At 49.3% G+C, this 20,053-nt stretch overlaps 1 protein-coding gene across 5 annotated transcripts in view; it reads left to right on the top strand.

Annotated features, from left to right (window-relative positions):
- Positions 1–20,053, top strand: part of CCDC141 (coiled-coil domain containing 141) — a 635,983-nt gene that overhangs the window by 244,276 nt on the left and 371,654 nt on the right. For all 5 annotated transcript variants that reach the window (XM_085645202.1, XM_085645203.1, XM_085645205.1 and 2 more), the window contains exon 4: positions 12,992–13,100. In XM_085645202.1, coding sequence (XP_085501328.1) covers positions 12,992–13,100 — 109 coding nt within the window. The remainder of the gene's footprint in view (positions 1–12,991; positions 13,101–20,053) is intronic.

A 20,053-nucleotide genomic window follows, 5' to 3' on the forward strand; every position in this document is an offset into this window, starting at 1 on the left:
TAGAATACACTCTAGTTATCCTGGTCTTTTTAGCACATTATTTTTCGAAACTTTTTCACACTTGTATAAATAAATGCTAGAATGCACGGTCCCCTCAATTAAAATACAAAAAAAACTAGCATTGGCATAGCCAATAGGTCTTGCTTTTGGGACCTTATAAGTATTTAGTTATGCAGCACAATATCCTTGGTGCAACAACATCAACTGTTGCATGGCTAAACACTTAAAAGATCCCAAAGGCGAGACCTATTGGCTATGCCAATGCTTGTTAAAGAGTACTGTTTGCCAAAACAGTCCCTTCAGTTCAAAGCGACAGTTGTGTTTAAAACATCCCTAATAATAGACTGTGGAACAGGAATTGAACAATATCATTATTGTTCTGTGACTTTTTTTTATTTCTATACTAGATTACAACAGTCTGAGCCTATGCCTGCTCTCAACAACGCATATAGTAATTACATAGCTACGCCGACTCCACTGTTCTGTTGCATAACTTTCATCCATTCGGCAACATTCATATATGGGGTACATTTCTCACTCAGAAGATCCCAATCTGTACCATTGGGGTCTATAGTAAGCCCGGCGTGCACTGGAAACAAACTGAATAAAAAGCCCCTGGTCAGCAGATAGTGGGGGCATGCAGAGTACTAAAGTGTTATTTATGTCTACCGACGCCACTCCACATCGTAATTACTGGCTATTTGCCATGCCTCCGCTCCCGAACTGAGCAGGAGCTCTATCGGTGCGTTTCAGGGTGGTCTCGCGATTATTCACTTCTACTTTAGTGACATACACGGTTAATGTCATAATGTCTGCTTCCGCTCTGGCCAGGTTGTGCGCATCTCGTAGGCAGCTTTCTACGTCCGGTGACCTGCTGGCTTTCCACTCCAGTGCCATGCGCCTCTTTTTTTTTTTAAACAAAGTTTATTGGCATTTGAGTTATATGCATTTACAGCATTATAAGAACAGGATTTGCACATACATGTCCTGTATATCTTTAGAGCAACAACAATAACAATCCCTCCTCCCTCCCCTTTCTCCCTGGGTCCGTGCATACCTCCCATTGTCACGTTCGGCTCATGTCTAGTCGCTTCACACCTCATACACATTGCTCAATTCGTACTGTCGTGTACTGGCCTGTCCGTGTCTCGGGCTCACCCACTATCTTGTGTGTTGTCAGTAGTGGCAGGACAGTCTACATCTAAGGCTCGCCCCGCTTCCAGCATAATATCCCAATCCATTGCTATAGGCATCCTCCTTAGCCCTCTCGCTTCCTCTCGTCTCAGCGCTACGCTCTCTGCACTACCCCATCTCACCATCTCAGTATGCCATGCATAGATTGTAGGCGGCATTTTAGATTTCCACCTTTTGGTGATTGCCCGCACTGCCAGTAAAACTGCTAGGTTCGCAAACCTGTTCTGTACTTTACACTTTAAAGACCCCGCTCTGAGTCCTAAAATGCAATGCTCAATTGTGGCCGGCACTTCCCTATGGGTAATCTCCGCCGTATGGCGTCTAATCGAGTCCCAGTGCCCTCCCAGTCTGTGGCCGGACCATATCATATGTATAAGGTCTGCTCCCTCTAGGTGACATCTAGGGCAACTATGCTCTGTAGCTGGGTACATCTTATCTAGTGTATGCGGTGTCAGATATGCCCTATGTAAGATCATGGTTTGGATGTACTTAAATCTTGCATTCCTCGATACCTTCTTCGGGTGTTCCACCACTCTCTTCCACTCTCTATCCTCTAAGGCTCTGCCTATGTCGCCTTCCCATGCTGTGCGCAGTTGTAGCAGATCTATTTGTGTATGGGACCGCAGTCCCACATACAGCCATTTAACAAGGTGTCGGCCTCTCCCCATATAGTACAGCATTTTAACCAGATCATTCGTGACTGGTTCCTGTCTTTGCGGGGCCCAGTGTGTTCTGACATATTGTAATATTGCTGCGTGCAAGAGATATAGATGACCCGGAGCCCCGGTTTCTCGTACAAAATTATCGTGGTCCATTAACATCCCGTCTCTAAAAAGATCCGCCATCGTGCTGATCGCCTCGTCCAACCAAGGCATCAGCCTGCGTCTCGTCAAGCAGCCATCTTGTAACGGTATCCCAAGCAGGGGTATGTTCCCCGCATATGCCGGGGTCATTCCTGTGTACTGCAGGGCTGCCCTCCAGCATCGCACCGCCGTATGTAAAAGGGGGGGAGCCCCCTCGGTATCCTGCTGTGCGGCAGTAAAAGGGTATGCAGAGCTCCTCTCTCAATATCTTTCTCGGACATCCCTATTTTCTGTAAGTTGCGCCCCGCTGTCCAGTAGGACAGCCACTGCAATTGACAGGCATAAAAATAAGCTCTGAGATCGGGTACTCCCAAACCCCCCCCACCCCGAGGTGCTGCATTGCAGCTTCTTAAGGCTAATTCTCCGCCTGCCTGTCCCCCATATAAGATCTATTAGCAGCGTGTTCATCAATTTGAAAGAGGCGCCCGATAGTATAATTGGTATGTTTGTAAAATAATAGAGCAGCCTCGGGAGGACCACCATTTTTACTATTGCCGCCCGGCCTGCTACCGACAATGGCAGAGCAGTCCAAAAGGCAATGCTAGATCGCAAAGCCCTAAGCGCCCTATTCAGGTTGCCCTCTATCATATCTGTCTGAGACCGGTAAACATGTATTCCTAAATACTTGAACGTTTGAGGTGCCAATTTAAACTGTAATGTGCCAAACCGGAAGTCCCGCTCCGGCATCTGCTCCTTGAAATAAAATACCGTTGACTTCGTTGGATTGATAGCGAGCCCCGACAGCTGCTCAAAACGTAGGAACATCACTGCCATAGCGTCCACCGGGGTACGGAGGTCGCGTAAGTATAACACAATGTCATCTGCATACGCCGATATCAAGTGCGTGGTACCTCCCACTCTGATCCCCGCATCCCCTAAGTCAGCTCTAATTTTTAATGCCATGGGCTCTAGCGCCAGTATAAAAAGGAGCGGCGACAACGGGCACCCCTGTCTCGTTCCCCTATGTATCTTGTATTTTGCCGAGATATGCCCTCCCGTCCGCGCTCTCGCCGTAGGGGTGCTGTGAAGGAGGCGAACCCATCGGATATACTCTTCCGGCAGTTCGAATCGTCCCAGGGCCTTGAACATGTAGTCCCACTTAATCGAGTCGAACGCTTGCCTCATGTCAAGGGAGATACAGCCCGCATATTCATGATGCTTCGGGGCCTCCGCAATCAGATGATGCCTTCTCCTCGTGTTCAATGATGTGCTTCGCGCTGGTAAGAAACCGGTCTGATCCATATGGATCAGTTTATGCAAATTCTGCAGAAGTCTATTGGCCAGCACTTTACTGAGAATCTTGTACTCCGTCGTTAACAACGATAGTGGGCGGTAACTAGCCATATCAGTGGGGTCTCTGCCTGGTTTCAGGATCGACACCACTAACGCCTGCGCCGTAGTAAGGGGCAGACTCCCCTTTTCCCATGCTTCTTTATGTAAAATTTCCAATTGCGGTATAAGTATTTCCGCATAGGTATCATAAAATTCAGCTGGCAGACTGTCCATCCCCGGGGTTTTATTCCTGGGGAGGCCCTTAATGGCGGCTTTGATCTCCGATTTCGTGATGGGACCTATCAGCTCCTTCTACGCCTCCTTTGAGATTCTGGGGCACGGTGTCGCACTCAAAAACTCTTCTACGTCTTCTTTCAATGTTTCCCCCGACTCCCCGTAAAGCCTCTCGTAGTAGTGCCGGAACGCCTCATTTATCTCCCCTTGGGTGGACACCACCTCCCCTGCGACATCTGTGACCGCACTAATAACCACACTAGGAGGGTCGTCCCTTAACAATTTTCCCTGCCTTGTCCGCCTCTGTATGACACAGTTGCGTGTACTTCAGATAGTCTATAGCCCGGAGAGATTCCAGGAGTTCAGCCTGCCGAATTCTAGCCTCCTGCAGAGCAGCCCGCTTATCAGCGTTTTGCACAGCTTCCTGCTCTAACTGATTGAGTCTGTCCTCCACCTCTGTAAGTGATTTATTAACCTCCTGCCGCGCCCCCACCGTCACCCCTATTGCCTTACCGCGAATCACCGTTTTAAAAGCATCCCACTCAATTAATCTATTAGACGCCGTGTTCCTATTTTCAGTAAAATAATGTCGGATGGTGTCTAATATAGCGTCACGAAATACTGAGTCTTCCAGCATTTGGGGCCACATCCTCCACGTTGGCACTGAGGCGGGAATCGTCCCCCATTCAATCACCACTTCCAGCGGATTATGATCCGAGAATGATTTTGCCAAGTAAGTAGTATCCGTCACCTGCATCGCTATATTACTTGAGCAGTACAGCCGATCGATTCTTGTGTGCAGCATGTGTACTGGTGAGTAAAAAGAGTATTCCGGATGAGTCGGATGTCTCATTCTCCAAACATCACACAACCTCCATCCCTCCGCCCATCCACACAACACACTCGCCTGCTTGCAGACACCAGTCCCATTCAATGGTGGATGCGACCTATCCAGCGCCACATCCATCACAGCGTTGCAGTCGCCGCCTATTATCCATGGGTGGCTTTCCCATCCGGCCAATGCCATCGATAACGCCCCTAGGAACCGCTCCTGCTCTGAGTTCGGTGCATATATAGAACCCAGTACCACTGGTCTGCCATCCAGGGTGCCCGCACCAAAATGTACCTCCCCTGCTGATCCACTCTTTGCTCCATCGGTGTAAAGGGCACACCATGCCGGACCCATATTGTGGCTCCTCGCGCATACCCCGAACATGTGGTGGAGAAAACCTGCCCCTTCCATTTTCTACGCAGTTTCCCCACCTCTGTCTCTACCATATGAGACTCCTGCAAGTATACTATCTGTGCCTTGCGCCTTAGCAGCTGTGCATGTATTCGATGTCGTTTCTGCACTGAGCCCAGTCCCCGGACATTCCATGTTATTATGGTGTATTTATTCCGCATGTGTATCGCTTATCCCCATTCAACCACCTCATGGTAGCTCCAGCTTGTTTACTGCCTCATCGTCGTAGGAAATCACATATCCCAGGACCCACTCCCCCCCCCGATAACACCCACTACTCGGTCCAATTTTAGAACTAATCTGGACCACCCAACCAAACCAAAAACACAAAAAACCACATAACATTCACACAAGGCGTTCGCATGTAGGGGTACGCAGCCAAACCTACCCATCCAACTGTTACGCCGGCCCTGGGTTGTCACCGTAATCCCACTTCCCCCGGGCCACATATTCCACAAATATACTGCTGTTGTAGCTATTCTATGAACACGTAGCAAGCAGCCATATACGTTACTGTTCTGTTTGAGTCCAGGTTCCTGCACAGTCCCATCCTCTAAGGGATCAGGCCGTCCGCCGTCTGCGGAGTCACCGAAGGAAACAGAGCCACGCTCACATCCAAGTCCGATCTCTGAGTGTCCACCTCCGAGGTAGTCAGGTCATCGATCCTCGCCATGTCTCTGAGGGAGGAGACCGCAAGAGTCGCCTTCTCCTTGCCCTTCTGCATCTGTTGGGTCGTTGGGCGGAGCTGTCCATCCCGTCTGCCCATTCTGCGCGAGGTACGCAGTCCCATCGATCGACCATCTCGTGCTGTAGTATGCGAGGTCTGTGAGGCTGTTCTCGATCTCCTTTCCGGCTCCGTCACCTCCAGCCACTCCTCCGCATCGCCTGGGCTCTCAAAGAAATAAGTCTTCCGCTCATAGATGATCCGGAGTCGCGCCGGGAAGAGAAGAGCATACTGTACATTCAATTCTCGCAGTTTCCTCTTAACTGCCTGGAAGGAGGAACGTTGCTTCTGTACTATCTTTGTATAGTCTGGGTACAATGATACCGTAGGGTTCTCAAATCTAATCCGGGGCACGTCTCTCGATTTTTGCAACAGCACATCTCGGTCTCTGTAGTTGAGCAATTTAAGTATTAAGGGTCGTGGCGGGGCCCCCGGTTTCGGACGGCCCGCAGGAATCCTGTGCGCTCTCTCAATACAGAAATGGTCAGAGAGTCCTTCCGCGGTGACGTGTTCCTTCAGCCATGCCTCCATGTATCGGGCCGCATCGGTCCCCTCGCTTCTCTCCGGCATACCAATGACGCGGATATTATTCCTTCGTGCCCTCCCTTCCGCATCCTCCACGCGCTCCATCAAGGTGGCAACCTGTGTCTGCAGCTGCTTGATATCGGCGGTGTTGTGGATCTGCTGAGGACCGAGGGCACCCAGCTTGTCGGCGTGGTTTTTCACTTTATCGGTCTGCCCGGAGCAACGATAGGCCAGTCGTGAGGGCGCCAATTTGCGTTTCTATAGCTTTCCTCGAGTCTCTGACTTCCTGCAAAATCAAATCCAGTTTGTCCACCGTGCCCTCCACGTTAGTGGGTGGTATGCAGCTGTCCTGCGAGGAGGCTCCCATGGATGCTGCTGTGCCTGGGACACGACTAGTGCCCGCCTCGCTTTCCTGCAGTCTGCCCTTCACTCCCCCCATCACGAAAGTACCAGGGGCCGCGTCCTGCGTCACCTCAGGGAGTCTGCGCCCGCTGGTGCCGTTGGGCTATTCTTAAGTGCTTCCCGCCAAGTCGGTCAGCTCCTCCACCTTGTTGCTGCCCCCAGCCGACACCACCGTTGGTCCCCAGAATAATTTGTGGTCCCAGCTCTATCCTCCGGGCCTGTGGTCTTGACTGCTGCGTTCCTTTCCGGGCCCCTCTGCGTCATCCACGTACCCCAGCGTATTTGCGCCACTTCTATGCCTTTCCAGGGAGAATGGGGTTCTCAGCCCTTCAGGTGTTCTGTGCGGCCTCTTCTCTGTAGTCACACACAGGGGTCAACACTCCCTACAACTCTACAGCTCCGTTTTCAGTCAGTCCACTCTCTGTGCTGTGTTCTTCGCCTACCCCTGGCGCCAGTGCTGTCCCACACGGTCTCTATCTGGCCGCACCCAGACGCCTAGCTCCGCAGTCTCCGAGTGTCCTCCACACAGCCCGGCAGGGTCTCCTCACCTACCGACCCGAGCCAGTGTCCCGCCGCCACTGTCCTCCGTCACGCCCCTGGTTCTGCTCTCCCCTTGGCTGCTTCGGTCACCACAGGCCCATGTAGGCCGCGCCGCATCCCCGGCGCTCGCGTTATCTAGTTCCTGTCGCGCACTTCTCCAGGCCTCCGGCGCTCTCCCTCTATGCCGCGCTACCTCTCTCAGCTTTTCCGGCGTCCAGCACTCGACTCCAGCGGGGTCCCAGCGGCTCTCTCCTCGCTCACCCCTCGTCCGCTGCTCTCAGGGCCGCCTGCATCGCATCACAGCTCCTCCGTCGCCCTATCTCAGCCCGCCGTCCCTCTTCTCCGCTCCGCCGACCTTCCACCGGTCGAGTGCGCCACTGCACTTCAGGGGCCCCACGAGAGCCCCCTGACGGCTCCGAGTCTCGACACTGTTGCTACACCGCGGCGCCCTGCCTCCGGTCGCCGGGAGCACCGCAAAAACCGGCAGGTTTCAGGATAATTATTGCCCGGGTCCGGAGCTTCCCTAAGAGGCGACCGCCATGCTCGGCAGTTGGCCACACCCCCTCGTGCCATGCGCCTCTTAAACAATATGGGAGCTAAATCTGTAAACCTACGCAGGAATGTGCCCCTTTTAGTCTTGTATCAGGCCCAGCAAGCACCTTTCCGGTTTGTTGGGCAGAGCCATATCCGCCAGCAGTATCACTGTCTCCCATGCCTGGTGTAACCCTGGACATGCTCAGACCATATGATAGAAGCCAGCTTCAGGTTGTCAGCATCTCCGCTATTCTGAGGACGCTCCTAAGACATGTGCTGTATGTGGCTCAGGTGATGTAGGTCTGGTGTGAGTAGTTGAAGTGTGTGTAGTAAAATCTCGGGTTCTGAGATACCGTCTTGAACCTGCCCCATGGTTTTATTCCACTTCTCATTGGAGATTTCTTGTCCTAGGTCCGTTTCCCTTTGGCTGTTGGGTGAGTAGAGTCGTTCTGTTTGTTAAGTAGATCATGGTGTCCTGTGACGGCTTTCCTACCAGTGCCGTGTGATAGTAGCCTCTGTAGGGGGGCCCATGTCACCACCACCAATTGACCCTGTCTCCACCAGGTGCGTACTGCGTGGTATATTGCATTGTACACTATAAAGTGTCTAGAAGCTATACCATATGTGTTGCACATATCTTGGAATGTACACAGTCTGCCCTCTGTGTATAAGTCGCCAACTCGCGCCACTCTGGCGTCCACCCAGAATTTCACTTCATGCGTCAGCATGACGCCTTTTAGCTCGGGTATTGCTCACAATGCTCACTGTGTGTCGTATAGGGGAGGCAATCCACGTGTGTGGCTATATTTATGCCAACATTTTTCCCTCAGCATCAGGTCAGTCTCTTTAGGTAGTCTTCTGGAGGGGTTCATTATCCATATCAGAATAGATTCGCAGTTAAGAACATGCGCTTATAAGTTCTCTCCCTGCACAGGAGCCATCTACCAGCCAGCGCATCGGCCATTGTTATTATGTTGCGGTGTAGTATGTTTTGAAACAAGCAATAGTATTCAAAAGGTCTATGTCCGTGTCCAGTTCGGAATTTAGGAGCGTGCCATTATATTGTTCATTGCTCCAATGCTAGAGGTCCCTGATGACACACCAGCACCCCAAGCAGGCCCCCTTCAACATTCCCTTTGTCTGACCTATCAGTGTCTAACACATAGCCATCAAAGGGTGGATGCAGGGTTACGGCTGACGGCATATGTCGTCTGCCAGCCTGGGTATCAGGTTTGGACCATGTTATTGTGCCCCACCAGAGGCACTGGATCCACTGGTTCCCGTTTCAGAGTCTAATCCATGATCTCACCCCAGGACTTCGAAGGGCTTTTTGCTGTGTTCTATTACATCTGCTACCGCTTGTGCTCTTGCTATGCTTGCCTGTTCATCTGTAGAGCGACTTTGGGATTTCAGGCCTAGTCTCTTGTTTGCATACTTTCGCTACCATCTCTTTCCATGTGGCGCTCCATCCGTCGGGATTTTAGCTCCCGTTGATTGCAACCCTTACCAACTTTACTCTGGAGATTGAACAAGTTGTGTCATGTCCCCCTACACCATCCTAGCTTAGCTATGGGGCGCATCGAGGTTATTGACGATTATGTGTCATCCAACTGTTCTGTTAATGTCTTGCGGTCGGCTCTGAGCAGCTTGACCTCTATGGTGACCACATCTATTTTGATTTCGAGCACAGTTTTGGTGTCTTGTATTGCTTGCAGTATCTTTGTCAATTGTCCTGTATGTTTCTCCAAGGTTGATTCCAGCTGGCTCAGGGGGCAGCTCCTGTTCGACTATTTTGTCAGCATCTATAGTATCTCCTTGAAGGAAGTAGGGAGCAGTTTGGCCACTTTAAGTTTCGGGCCCAGGGCAGGCTCTAATACACAGCTGGTTGGATGCCACGTGGAGGGGCACTTTTTGCCATGCAATCATTCCAATATAATCTACCCCCGGGTTGATATCACAATCCCTGTCCTGTGTTATCCCCAGCACCGCTTCTCTAATGCAGCTCCTCCACACACCCAATAGTCCTGCCATTGTGCTATGTCTGGTGGGCAGACGGGGGCGAGCCAGCCCATGTCATTTACATGGTGTGGTCCTGGTATGTACAGGAGTCCTGCTGACTGAGGGGGGCCCTGGAGTTTCAAATTTATGACCAGGTGGTGGAATTCCACAATATGAGTAGCAAGACCATTGAGGGTAGCAGGTCTGTTTGGCACTCAGGGATCAAGTGCTATCGTAAGCCCAAGTCCAGGAATTGTATTAGTAGCCACCCCCAATGAACGGGTGGGTCAAGGGCTCCAATGTCATCTACCCGGGTCTGGCATGTCCAGCATAGCCCCAACCCCCACGTTCAATAGTTCAGCCTGGTGCTCCTCCCGAGGCCATGCCCAGCCCAAGGTCTCCTCTACAGGTGAGGCACTGCCCCCTCTAAGAACGCTTGTGATGCAGATTTCCTCACCTTTCGGGGTCCAGGGTTTGTGGGAGATAAAGTGCTCATTTGCTGCACCTGGTGCAGGGCAGGACTGGTGCCCACAACCCCACGCCCGGCCTTCATGTGGAGTACCATTCCTTCACAGCCGTGCCTCTCCTGACCAGATCCAGGAACCTCGTTGACACCGCCAGTCCAGAGACACCCCGTGGGCTACTCTGGCAAGATTTTCCATTGGGTGCTGGGTGCCTGTTATCAGGATGCCTCAGGATTTGCATGCTTAAAATAGTGTATCCACTGTGGCCTTCATCTTGCCAACGCATTGTTCTGTCACTTAATGTATATGGCCAAACTCCCAGGAAAAGCATCTGTAAAAATCCATTTTAAGTTGGCCTGAGCCAACCTCTGCAGCTAATTTCAGCTCTCATTGTGGAGCAAAGAATATGCTACATTGGCCAGACTTCTCTATACTTATGCACTAGACGATATTACGCAAGTATCAATCTGCTCTATATCTGAATATATAATATGCATAACATGTTCACTGTAAAATGTAAGGAATCTAGCACAGTTGCTGTATCCATTCTGATATGAAAGTTAGTATAATCGTTAGCAAAAGTATCCCAGGCTCTTTGCAGTTCTGTTTTTAAATAATTTGAGTGAATTCAAAATCATGGAGTAGATAGATTTAATTGTACAGCAATCCTAAAATGTCGGAATGACATGGTAAGTCTTACCTGGTGGAGGATTTGCCCATTTTAAGAAATTTAATAACCTTCACTTAAATAATGAAAAATGACTGAATTAATGGCCTGAATCAACATCAAGAATTTCTGTTAATACTGAGTGGTTGGGATTTGTGTGTGTGGGTGTGCAGGCTACGTTGGCTATTAATTAAGTAGTTTAGTATTCCTTCTCATTGCTAAATTCAGGACCTAAGTGTCTACTTGATCAATTAATGTTTACAATGATTCTGTGAGGATGATGTTTTAGCTTAATAGTTAACAAGTTTAAGGGTTGCAGATATGGTGACTAACATATAATTTTCCCACCAAAGAAATGTGTTCATTAATGTAAATATTCTTTCTGAATATATATGCAACTGTGTACCATTTACAATAAAAAGAATCCAGTGCATCTATTGTAGCAGGGGTGGGCATAGTTTGTCAAACAACATCTTTAAATCCATTGTAAATATGTTTTCTGCATAGCCTTAGTGAATTGAGTTAAATAGTTAGCCAATCCTACTGAAAGATATAGTCAAAAGATTTACAATGGAAATACAAAGCCTTTGGTTGGAAATCTTTATCCCTACTGTACAACACTTAAAATGTGAGGCTGTCTCACACCCCCTGCCCCTTTACATTTCCCAACATTCACCACAAGACTTTCTCAGCCAGTAATATATTGATGTTTTGATCTCTGTTGCTTCTATTCATGAGCAACCCAGTCTATGGGCCTTATTCGGAGTACGGCGATCCTGTGACTGCCGTATTCTTAGTGCAACCACCAACACAACTGCAAGTCCTCCCACTGTATTACGATGGTGGCGGTGGGGCCACCACAAGACAATCGCCTCCGCCGGGATCCAGGATTTCACAGCGGTGGCGGTGTGTAACAGGGCAGTAAGTACTGGCAGTGCTGATGCCGGAACCGCAGAGCATATTACGACCTGCTTTTCCACTTCCCATTTCATGGCTGGGAGTCCGCCATGAAAAGGGTGGCTGAAATGCAGGTAAGCCGGCCCTAAGAAGGCCTCCAGGTGCATTTGCCCATCGAGGTGTGTGCGGCGGGAGGCACATGTTGTGCCCTCCTATAGTTGTACCTTCATTCATGCACGGTTTGGCATGCATGACATGATGCATGCCACACCATGCAGGAACATGCAGTAGGCGCTGTCACGGTGGCGTTATTAGCCTAACAGACTGCTGCTATGACACCACCATCGCACTGCCCACCTGCCCTGGATTCAACTGTGAATCTGGGGGTTGGGTGCACAATGGGCTTGGTGGTCTTCCTGGGACCGCTGCAGTGGCAGCCCCAGACGAAGACCGCAAACTCATAATAAGGCCCTATAACTATATGTATTTTTCTGCTTTTTAAAAAAGAATTATCACATGCACTATGCACCGTCTAGCCAAGATAATCTCAATCCTTTATACAAGCAGGAAAATAATAAAAATGGACTCCATCCTCAACAGCTATATCAGAGCAAATCATATTTTAGAGTTAGCCGTGGCCTATTTAGTTGTAGCAGCCCAGAGGGATTTGGTGTGCCAGGTGCTTCCATAGAGGTTTGTCATATAACATAGCCCTCTTTCCTAGATTCGGATTCACCGCAACCCCTAAATGACTGCACTATATGGTTTTGAATATTTCCAAATTCTCTTTTTCCAACAATCTGCTCTTAATGATCTTGGTGATGCTTCTGGTGATAGATGAGGGCTCAGCAACGTTGAGCTACACATCTAGCAAAATCCTTGTTATATGGGCAATGAATGGCAATTGGTTAGTATTATTGTAGTTCAACAATTGCAATAAACTCTGCTGAGACACTTAAGCAGAAGAGTTTGACCAGATCATTGTCCAGAGTAACGTTTGGCCTCTGCAATCTTTGACACACATGACCCCCAATTCGTACACCTATAGCTCCATGGGCATAGACTTTGAAAGTCTGCAGATTCTCTTGAGTAAGCGTTTTTGTGATCGGACAATGTTCTGTATTTAAAATGTTTCATGTTCATGAGAAATGTTTTAAACCGTGCAATCTATTAAAGTTTTCAAAATATATTTTTTAATAAGTTCCCTCTTTGTTCACAAATACACGTTAATGGGAAGAGGATATGGTTTTAAGAGATTATGTATTGCTTTATTAAGCAGTATTTTATGCCTTTGCAGACCCAAACATGCATCGTTAGATATATTGACGTCTATTGAAAAGGTGGAGAATTGTTCCAACACAAAATATGATATTTTAGACACTCTAACCTAATGGGTCTAATTACAATAGCTGCTTGTCTTTACTTCTTATTTAGTTTGCTGTTACAATTGACCAAGCAGATGATTTCCTTCACACTGCTCAAGACTTTGAAAATGCAGACTCTTTGAAGGAACTCCTTCAGCAGAATCATCTCCACATGAAAGGTAAGCCTTAAACTGTCTCTTTGCATTAGGACTAATCCGCTCATTTTGATAGGATTTACTTAATTGGTACAACACCAGTAAACTCCACTTAATAAAATGTACTTTCATTTTCATTTTGAAGTGTACACGTTTATAATATTGATTATAATTAAATTATGTGAGCAAAATCTGTCATTGAAAATGCAGATGAATACGTTTAAACTCTCGGATTTCACCCCTGTCTTTGGATTAGTTTAACTATTTCAAGACACCCTTAAATGGACTGTAAAAAATGTCAGCTTTGAAGTTTGTTTGATTCAGTTGGTATATGTCTTGATCAGCATCAACCACATTATATCGATCTATCTGGCCAAAATCGTTTGACAAAATTTGAACTTAAAAACAAGACCTATTTCCTCCTATTTCTGTCCATTATGTAAATTTCCTGACAACGTCTTTTTCTTCATGGCGGATAGCTATTTAATTTTTTATGTTAATGGCGAGGACCTTCTAAAGTGATGTTCAGCGTGTGAGGGTAATGATAAACAAATGAGTAAAAGGGGCTGTTTCTTAGTGATATTTTTCCTTTTACATTATGTGGTGGTTTCCAGTTAATGAGATAGTCCTTTCATATTTTCCTGCCTTTGGTAAAGTGGTACTTATGTGCAGCCAGGACAAGGTTATTATTGTGCAGAAATGTTTTCCCTCAGTATTTACTTCCTGAGTATGTTTCCGAGCGGAGTGCATTTATCATAGTATAACGTCCAGGTTTGCCAGATTTAGAAACCTCCAGAAGGTAGAACGAGGAAGTAGCTTCTACCTTTAGTTGGAGTTTGCATCCGCTATATTAGTTCTCTGCTTTTTGTAAACACTGACTCTTTTGCACTAATTGTTTTCTAATATCTTCTTTGACTGTCTTGTGAACCAAACACATCATCTTTGACTCTCGTCCCTTGATTGCCTGTATCCCTCTCTCTCACACTGCTTTTGCGTCAAGTCATAATTTTTATATGTATAGTCCTAAATCTGACTTTAAATTTTTTTTATTAGTTATTTGAAACATTAACAGCAGTGATTGCAGTTACAGTGTGTAAGTCTTCATCACTGAGACCAAATGTTCGTATAATGTGCTCTAAAATTGATTGTTTCAGGGCATGGATTCTCATGTCTGTATAGTTGCCAGAGCGTTGGTCGCGCAACATACTGAATAAATCAATACATTACCACGTGAACCGGTTCTCATCCCAGTTAGACAGAGAAAAAGGAACACTTATAATAAACAATGAACCTTTGTGAACTGACCTCACCTGGTGGTTGTTTCTCCTGGACCCTTCTGCAGCACTGCCCGCCACGCTACACCTCGCCGGACCTGCTGCGCGGGTCACGCTTCGTTGAGGAAACCTGCAAGTGGGGGTCCCGGACTTTGTGCTGTCATCTGGAGGTCTGTTGGGGCTTGCTGAGGGACAGTAGCAGGGCTGCGAGCGGAGCTGCCGGGACTCCGTTTCCCAGGAGTCCCTGCCTGGCCAACTTGCTACACCTGGCCCGCTCTCCCTGCTTGCCACGCCCCCCGCGCACTCAGTGGGATTTAAGCTCCTCTTTTCCTCTGTCCGGCGGGAACCTTTGTGAACTGACCTCACCTGGTGGTTGTTTCTCCTGGACCCTTCTGCAGCTCTGCATGCCACGCTACACCTCGCCGGACCCGCTGCGCGGGTCCCGCTTCGTTGAGGAAACCTGCAAGTGGGGATCCCGGACTTTGGGCTGTCATCTGGAGGTCTGTTGGGGCTTGCTGAGGGACAGTAGCAGGGCTGCGAGCGGAGCTGCAGGGACTCCGTTTCCCAGGAGTCCCTGCCTGGCCAACCTGCTACACCTGGCTCGCTCTCCCTGCTTGCCACGCCCCCGCGTGTGTTTAGCAGTACCAGTCACCCGCTGCGCGGGAGCGCGCGGGAGCGTCCCGGGAGAAGCCCGGGACAAGGGCGGGACCGTCTGTGGCCATCCGGGGCTGGCCAAGGCTGGGCTGGGCCTCCCCCCTCACATCATTGTTTGCTTTTGTAGGTACAGAGGGGCATATTATTATTGATAACATCTGGCCTCTAGTGTAGCTCGTGTTAATGTCTACCCGTTCAGGAAGGAGCCTGAGAGGGGGGGGGGGGCGGGGGAACCAGTCGTATCATAGGCACTATGGACCAGTTCATAACACGGGTAGCTACTGTCATAGAGAAGGAAATTGAAATGACAGAGCGGCGTCTTTCCCATGAACACCCTCCGCCCAAAAGGTCCTCACTGGGCTCCTTGGCGCTTGTTCCCTCGCCTGTATGTAACTCCGGCCCCCTGTTAACTATCTCCCCCCCCACTAGAGCATTCACGGGTTGCATCTCTGAGGGCTAGTGTAGATAGGCTGGAGAGCCTGGCTGCCATATACATATCTACTCCTACTGATGGTACCAGTTCCGACTTACGGCCCTGCGAGTTTATTGTCCCTACACCCTGCCCCATTACTCTTATTACTCGAAACAGTATCTCCGAGCCACCTGACTTGCCTCCGTCGGCCTCTAAGAGTTCAGCTCATACCAAAAGGAAAAGGATTGCTAGCCCGAGGAAAGGCAGCTTTCCAAAACTCTATAAGAGATCGAGGAAGCAGGGTATCAGGGCAGGTGGAACTAAAGCGGGTGCGGGCGAGTGGCTGGGCACGAAAAACCCCGGGAGGGGTAAGGGGGGAGAGCATTCTGGCAATATAGTGGAGAAAATATGTGCAGATTTAACATCAGACTGCCTTGTAGCTCCATCTAATGATCCTCTTAAAATTGTACAAATAGAGGAACTAATGATATCATTGCTGTCCCCGGTTGTAGAGAGAGTTAAAGGGTTGGGAGAAAGGCTGGATAGGTTTGAGCAGGCAACTCTGGACAATTTTTTTTCTCTAAAATCCCTCATTAAATTGCATTCCAGAATCAGGGAGGATGGACAGGGAGGGGAAACTGGCGCTCGGGTGATTCCCGCATCCCCACAGGCCACTCCTACTGCTTCTAATACGGCACGTACTGCAAATGTGATGACAGTGGCAAATGCCCCTGCTGTCCATGCTGCGGTTCCTTTAGGTAGTGCTAGTCCAGCAGGGCTGGCTGCTCCAGTTGTCTTAGCACAACTGAATGTACCCAAGCCTCGTACTGCCCCGGTCAAGAAGCCTACTCGGGCTGAGTTACCCGGTAGGAAGGGTCCTGTAAAACCGAAGGGAACTGCGAATGGCAATGGCGCTGAACAAGCCCATCCGAGTAGAAATAGTATTAATCTCCCAAAAGCTTCCCAGCTAGAAGCACCACCCCCCAAAGCGGCCCTAAAAATTCCACCTGTGAATTTGCCCCCAGAGTGCCACCCTTATGTCGTCATACTCACAAATGTACCCTGTCTGAAGGATGATCACTATGAATCCCATCAGGCACTAAAAAACAAAACCCTGCACTGGTTAAAGATTACCAGACCTCTACCTAGGGATCTAGATGGGCTGATCCTAGGAGTGAGAAGGTAGGGTGGGTAGGTTATGGACATAAGCACCTAGATGGAGACTGTGTGGTGGTAAATTTCAAAGACAGTAGGGTCGCCCAAACGATCTGCAACCAGAAGCATGGTACTGGGGGAGCTGGCATCGGTGTGGTAGATTTAACCTATTTCTACCCAAGGCCTGTAGCAAACTATAATGGTACTCATTTAAGTGGGGGCTGGAGTAACAATTTTTCTTACCTTGAGAACCCTTTCTCCCCCCCATTCTACCAACCAGTAGCCTGGCCTGGATATCATGGGAGGTTGCCTGGATATTGAACCGATACCTGTCCTGGGGTGGCCACCGGGTTCCTAAGTCTAGGTTACGCCCCTGAGTCATACGAGTTGGGTAAAAGTAATACCATCCCTCCTTCACCACCAGATGAAGCCACCCACCTAGCGCAGGTTATTGACCTGCCTGTAGGGGGCCAATGTGGGGGCAGTGGACTAGGGCTAATAGATCAGACGGAGGGGACACCTAGCCCCGAGCCCCGCAGGGAGCCGGCTGCGGCGGATCCAGACCTTTGGATTTTGAGCTGGAACGTTGCGGGCATCTCGAGGAAGCTGGGCCTACCTGACTGGAATGCCTTTGTGGAGGGTTACTCTATTTGCATTTTCCAAGAAACATGGTGTAGGGAGCCCTGCCACAAGGTAGGTTATTCATCTTATTTTGTTCCCGCTGTAGCCCCCTCTTCAGGGAAGGGACGCCCCTCGGGAGGTCTTCTCATATGGGTTGCTGTCTCACTTGATTGTCAGGTGGTTCAGCATCGCATCAACTCACCCGATCTTCTTAACATCTCAATAAAGGGTGCACGGGGTGGCCTGATTTTGGACATCTTTAATATCTATGCTAGAGGCACGAAGGGAGGTTTACAATCTCCCATAATAGCTCTATTAGAAGGCTCGCTTAGGCAGCGTCCCAACAAATCTCGCGTCCTGGTGGCGGGAGACCTGAATTGTACGTTTGAACCCTTGGGCCTGGACTATATATTGGGTATTGATGAGGAGGACTCCAGGAGAGGGATTCCTGCCCTAGCCTTGCCCCCCATTAGGAGGTGGACCCAAGTGGCGGTACAGATGAATTCCCTAAACTTGGAACTTGACCTTAGGGCTGTCAATGGGAGGACAAAGTCTGATTCAGCAGGAGCCCATACCTATAACAGGCCGAACCACACGTCAAGAATAGATTATATTCTTCTTGACGCTAGTTCATGGAGTATCCTGAGGTATATGGAGGTTGTACCGACAACTGAGAGTGATCACAATCTCCTCTCACTTGCCCTCTCTCCCCAGTGGCTTAATGATCAGGGGGGAACTCTATCCCGCATAGCACCAAACACCCACGAAGTTTACCCATCTAACTGCGGCAGACGATTGAAGTGGGCTAAGCTCACTATGGCAGAAGAGAAAGTGGCAGCTATAGGGGTGCTCCTAGCTGCAGCACAGTGTAAGCTGGACTCGCTGACCCATTTGCCTGAGGAAGTCACTATGACTTTTTGCAACTTAACCAGGGCCCTGAGCAATCTCTTCATTGTCCCAAGCATGGCTCCCTGCGCTGGTAATAGGAAGAAGCCGCCTAAAGTGCAGGGATGGTTTACCAAAACATGCAGGGAAAAGAAAAAAGTATTGGTAGGTGCTGTTAAAGCTAAATCTCAAGCTGCAATTAGGCTCGCAAGGAAAGACTACTCCCAGACTATAAAAGTAGCAAAAAGAGAGTGGGAGGAAAAGTTCTGGGCGGACCTTTTGGAGGCAAGTTTGAGCAGGGATGCTAGGGGATTTTGGAGTCTGGTAAGATCTAGGGACAGGCCTGTCGGCACTTTGCTGACGTGCAACATCCCAGCCCAGAACTGGTTCAACCATTTCCTGTCCCTCCATACTCCTCCTGAGGGGATTTTTATCGACTCCTTTCCTCTGGCCGACTACACAAGGGTCAGTGAGGGTGATGCTTTTACCGCCAGAGAAGCGGAGGTCGTAATCAAGTCCCTGGTACCCCTAAAAGCTGCTGGGCCTGATGGGATACCCGGTGATTTGCTACGTGCCAAGCCTAAGGAATGGGGGAAGCTGGTTTCCACCCTACTTAACGCTATTTTGGGGGGGGCCCTGTACCTGAATCATGGAAGGGGGCGGAGGTTGTCCCTATATTTAAGAAGGGATGTCGAGACAACCCCGCCAACTATCGGCCCAGAAACCTTATTGACTCATCCCAAAAGGTGGTAGGGAAGTTGATTCTGGGGAGGGTGCTCCAATGGCTGGATGACAACAACATTCTGTCAGATCTCCAGGCTGGATTCCGCTCTGGAACTGGGACCACTGAGCAGGCCTTCAGATTGGCCCTCCTGTATTGGAAGGTGGTCGTGCTGGGCAAGGGCAGTCTTTACTTGGCCTTTATTGACCTTAAGACTGCCTTTGACCTGGTACCTAGGGAGGAACTGTGGAGGGTCTTGCAGGGCCTGGGGTTGCCCCCTTATATCCTATCGCTCCTGATGAAATTACACGCAGGCAACTATGCGCAGGTACGATGGGGTATGAATGGGGAGAAAACTGACAGGATTCCAGTGAGGAGGGGTGTCCGCCAGGGATGTGTGCTAGCTCCCACCCTATTCTCCCTTTATGTGAAGGGGTGGTTGAGTATCTACTAAAGGAACCCGCAGACGCACCTTCCCTGGCGGGCAAACGTATTCCAACACTGCTCTTTGCAGATGATACCCTCCTCATTTCAAAGACCCCCCAGGGCCTTCAAAAACTTTTAAACCGCTTCCAGGAGTTTTGTTCCCTTAGGGGGTTGGTGATCAATGTCGACAAGACCAAATTCTTGATCATGAATCCTCCTAAGAAACTAGGGCGTCCCCCGGCCTTGAACTTTGTTCCTTTAGAAAGGGTATCAGAGTTTGACTACCTGGGAATCCGCCTTAGCGATTCACTGAACTGGACCCCGCACATCCATAAGATGTTCCTCACCCACAAAAGGGTGGGTGGTGTTTTGCTTAGGAAACAACATTCTTCCACAACTAAACCTATCGCCCCAGTTGTGGAGATTTATAAAGCCAGAGGGGCTAGCGCTGCCTTATACGGGGCGGAGTTGTGGGGTACATGTAACCTGGAAGTACTAGAAAAATCTGAGAGCAAATTTCTGAAAGACCTGATGGCTCTCCCTTTGAGCACGCCCACAGTTCCTGTGCTGTTGGATCTAGGCTGCAGATCGATTGCAGACCAAGGACATCTTCGTCCCTTGCTCCTGTGGGCCCGGTTGTGGAGGGTGCCCGAATTATTCTCTTATTCTGAGGCACTGTCCGAGGTTATGGCAATGGGGGGCTGGCATAAGATCATGGTTAAGGGACGTTAAATGCCTCTTAGGGGAGCTGGGTCTTGGTGAAGCTTGGGTCACTCGATCTGCCCCACCTAAAGCCACGATAAAGAAATTGTATTGGGAATGGGTCTCC

This window comes from Triturus cristatus, chromosome 3_1 (genome assembly GCF_964204655.1).
Source record: "Triturus cristatus chromosome 3_1, aTriCri1.1, whole genome shotgun sequence".
Lineage (NCBI taxonomy): Eukaryota > Metazoa > Chordata > Amphibia > Caudata > Salamandridae > Triturus > Triturus cristatus.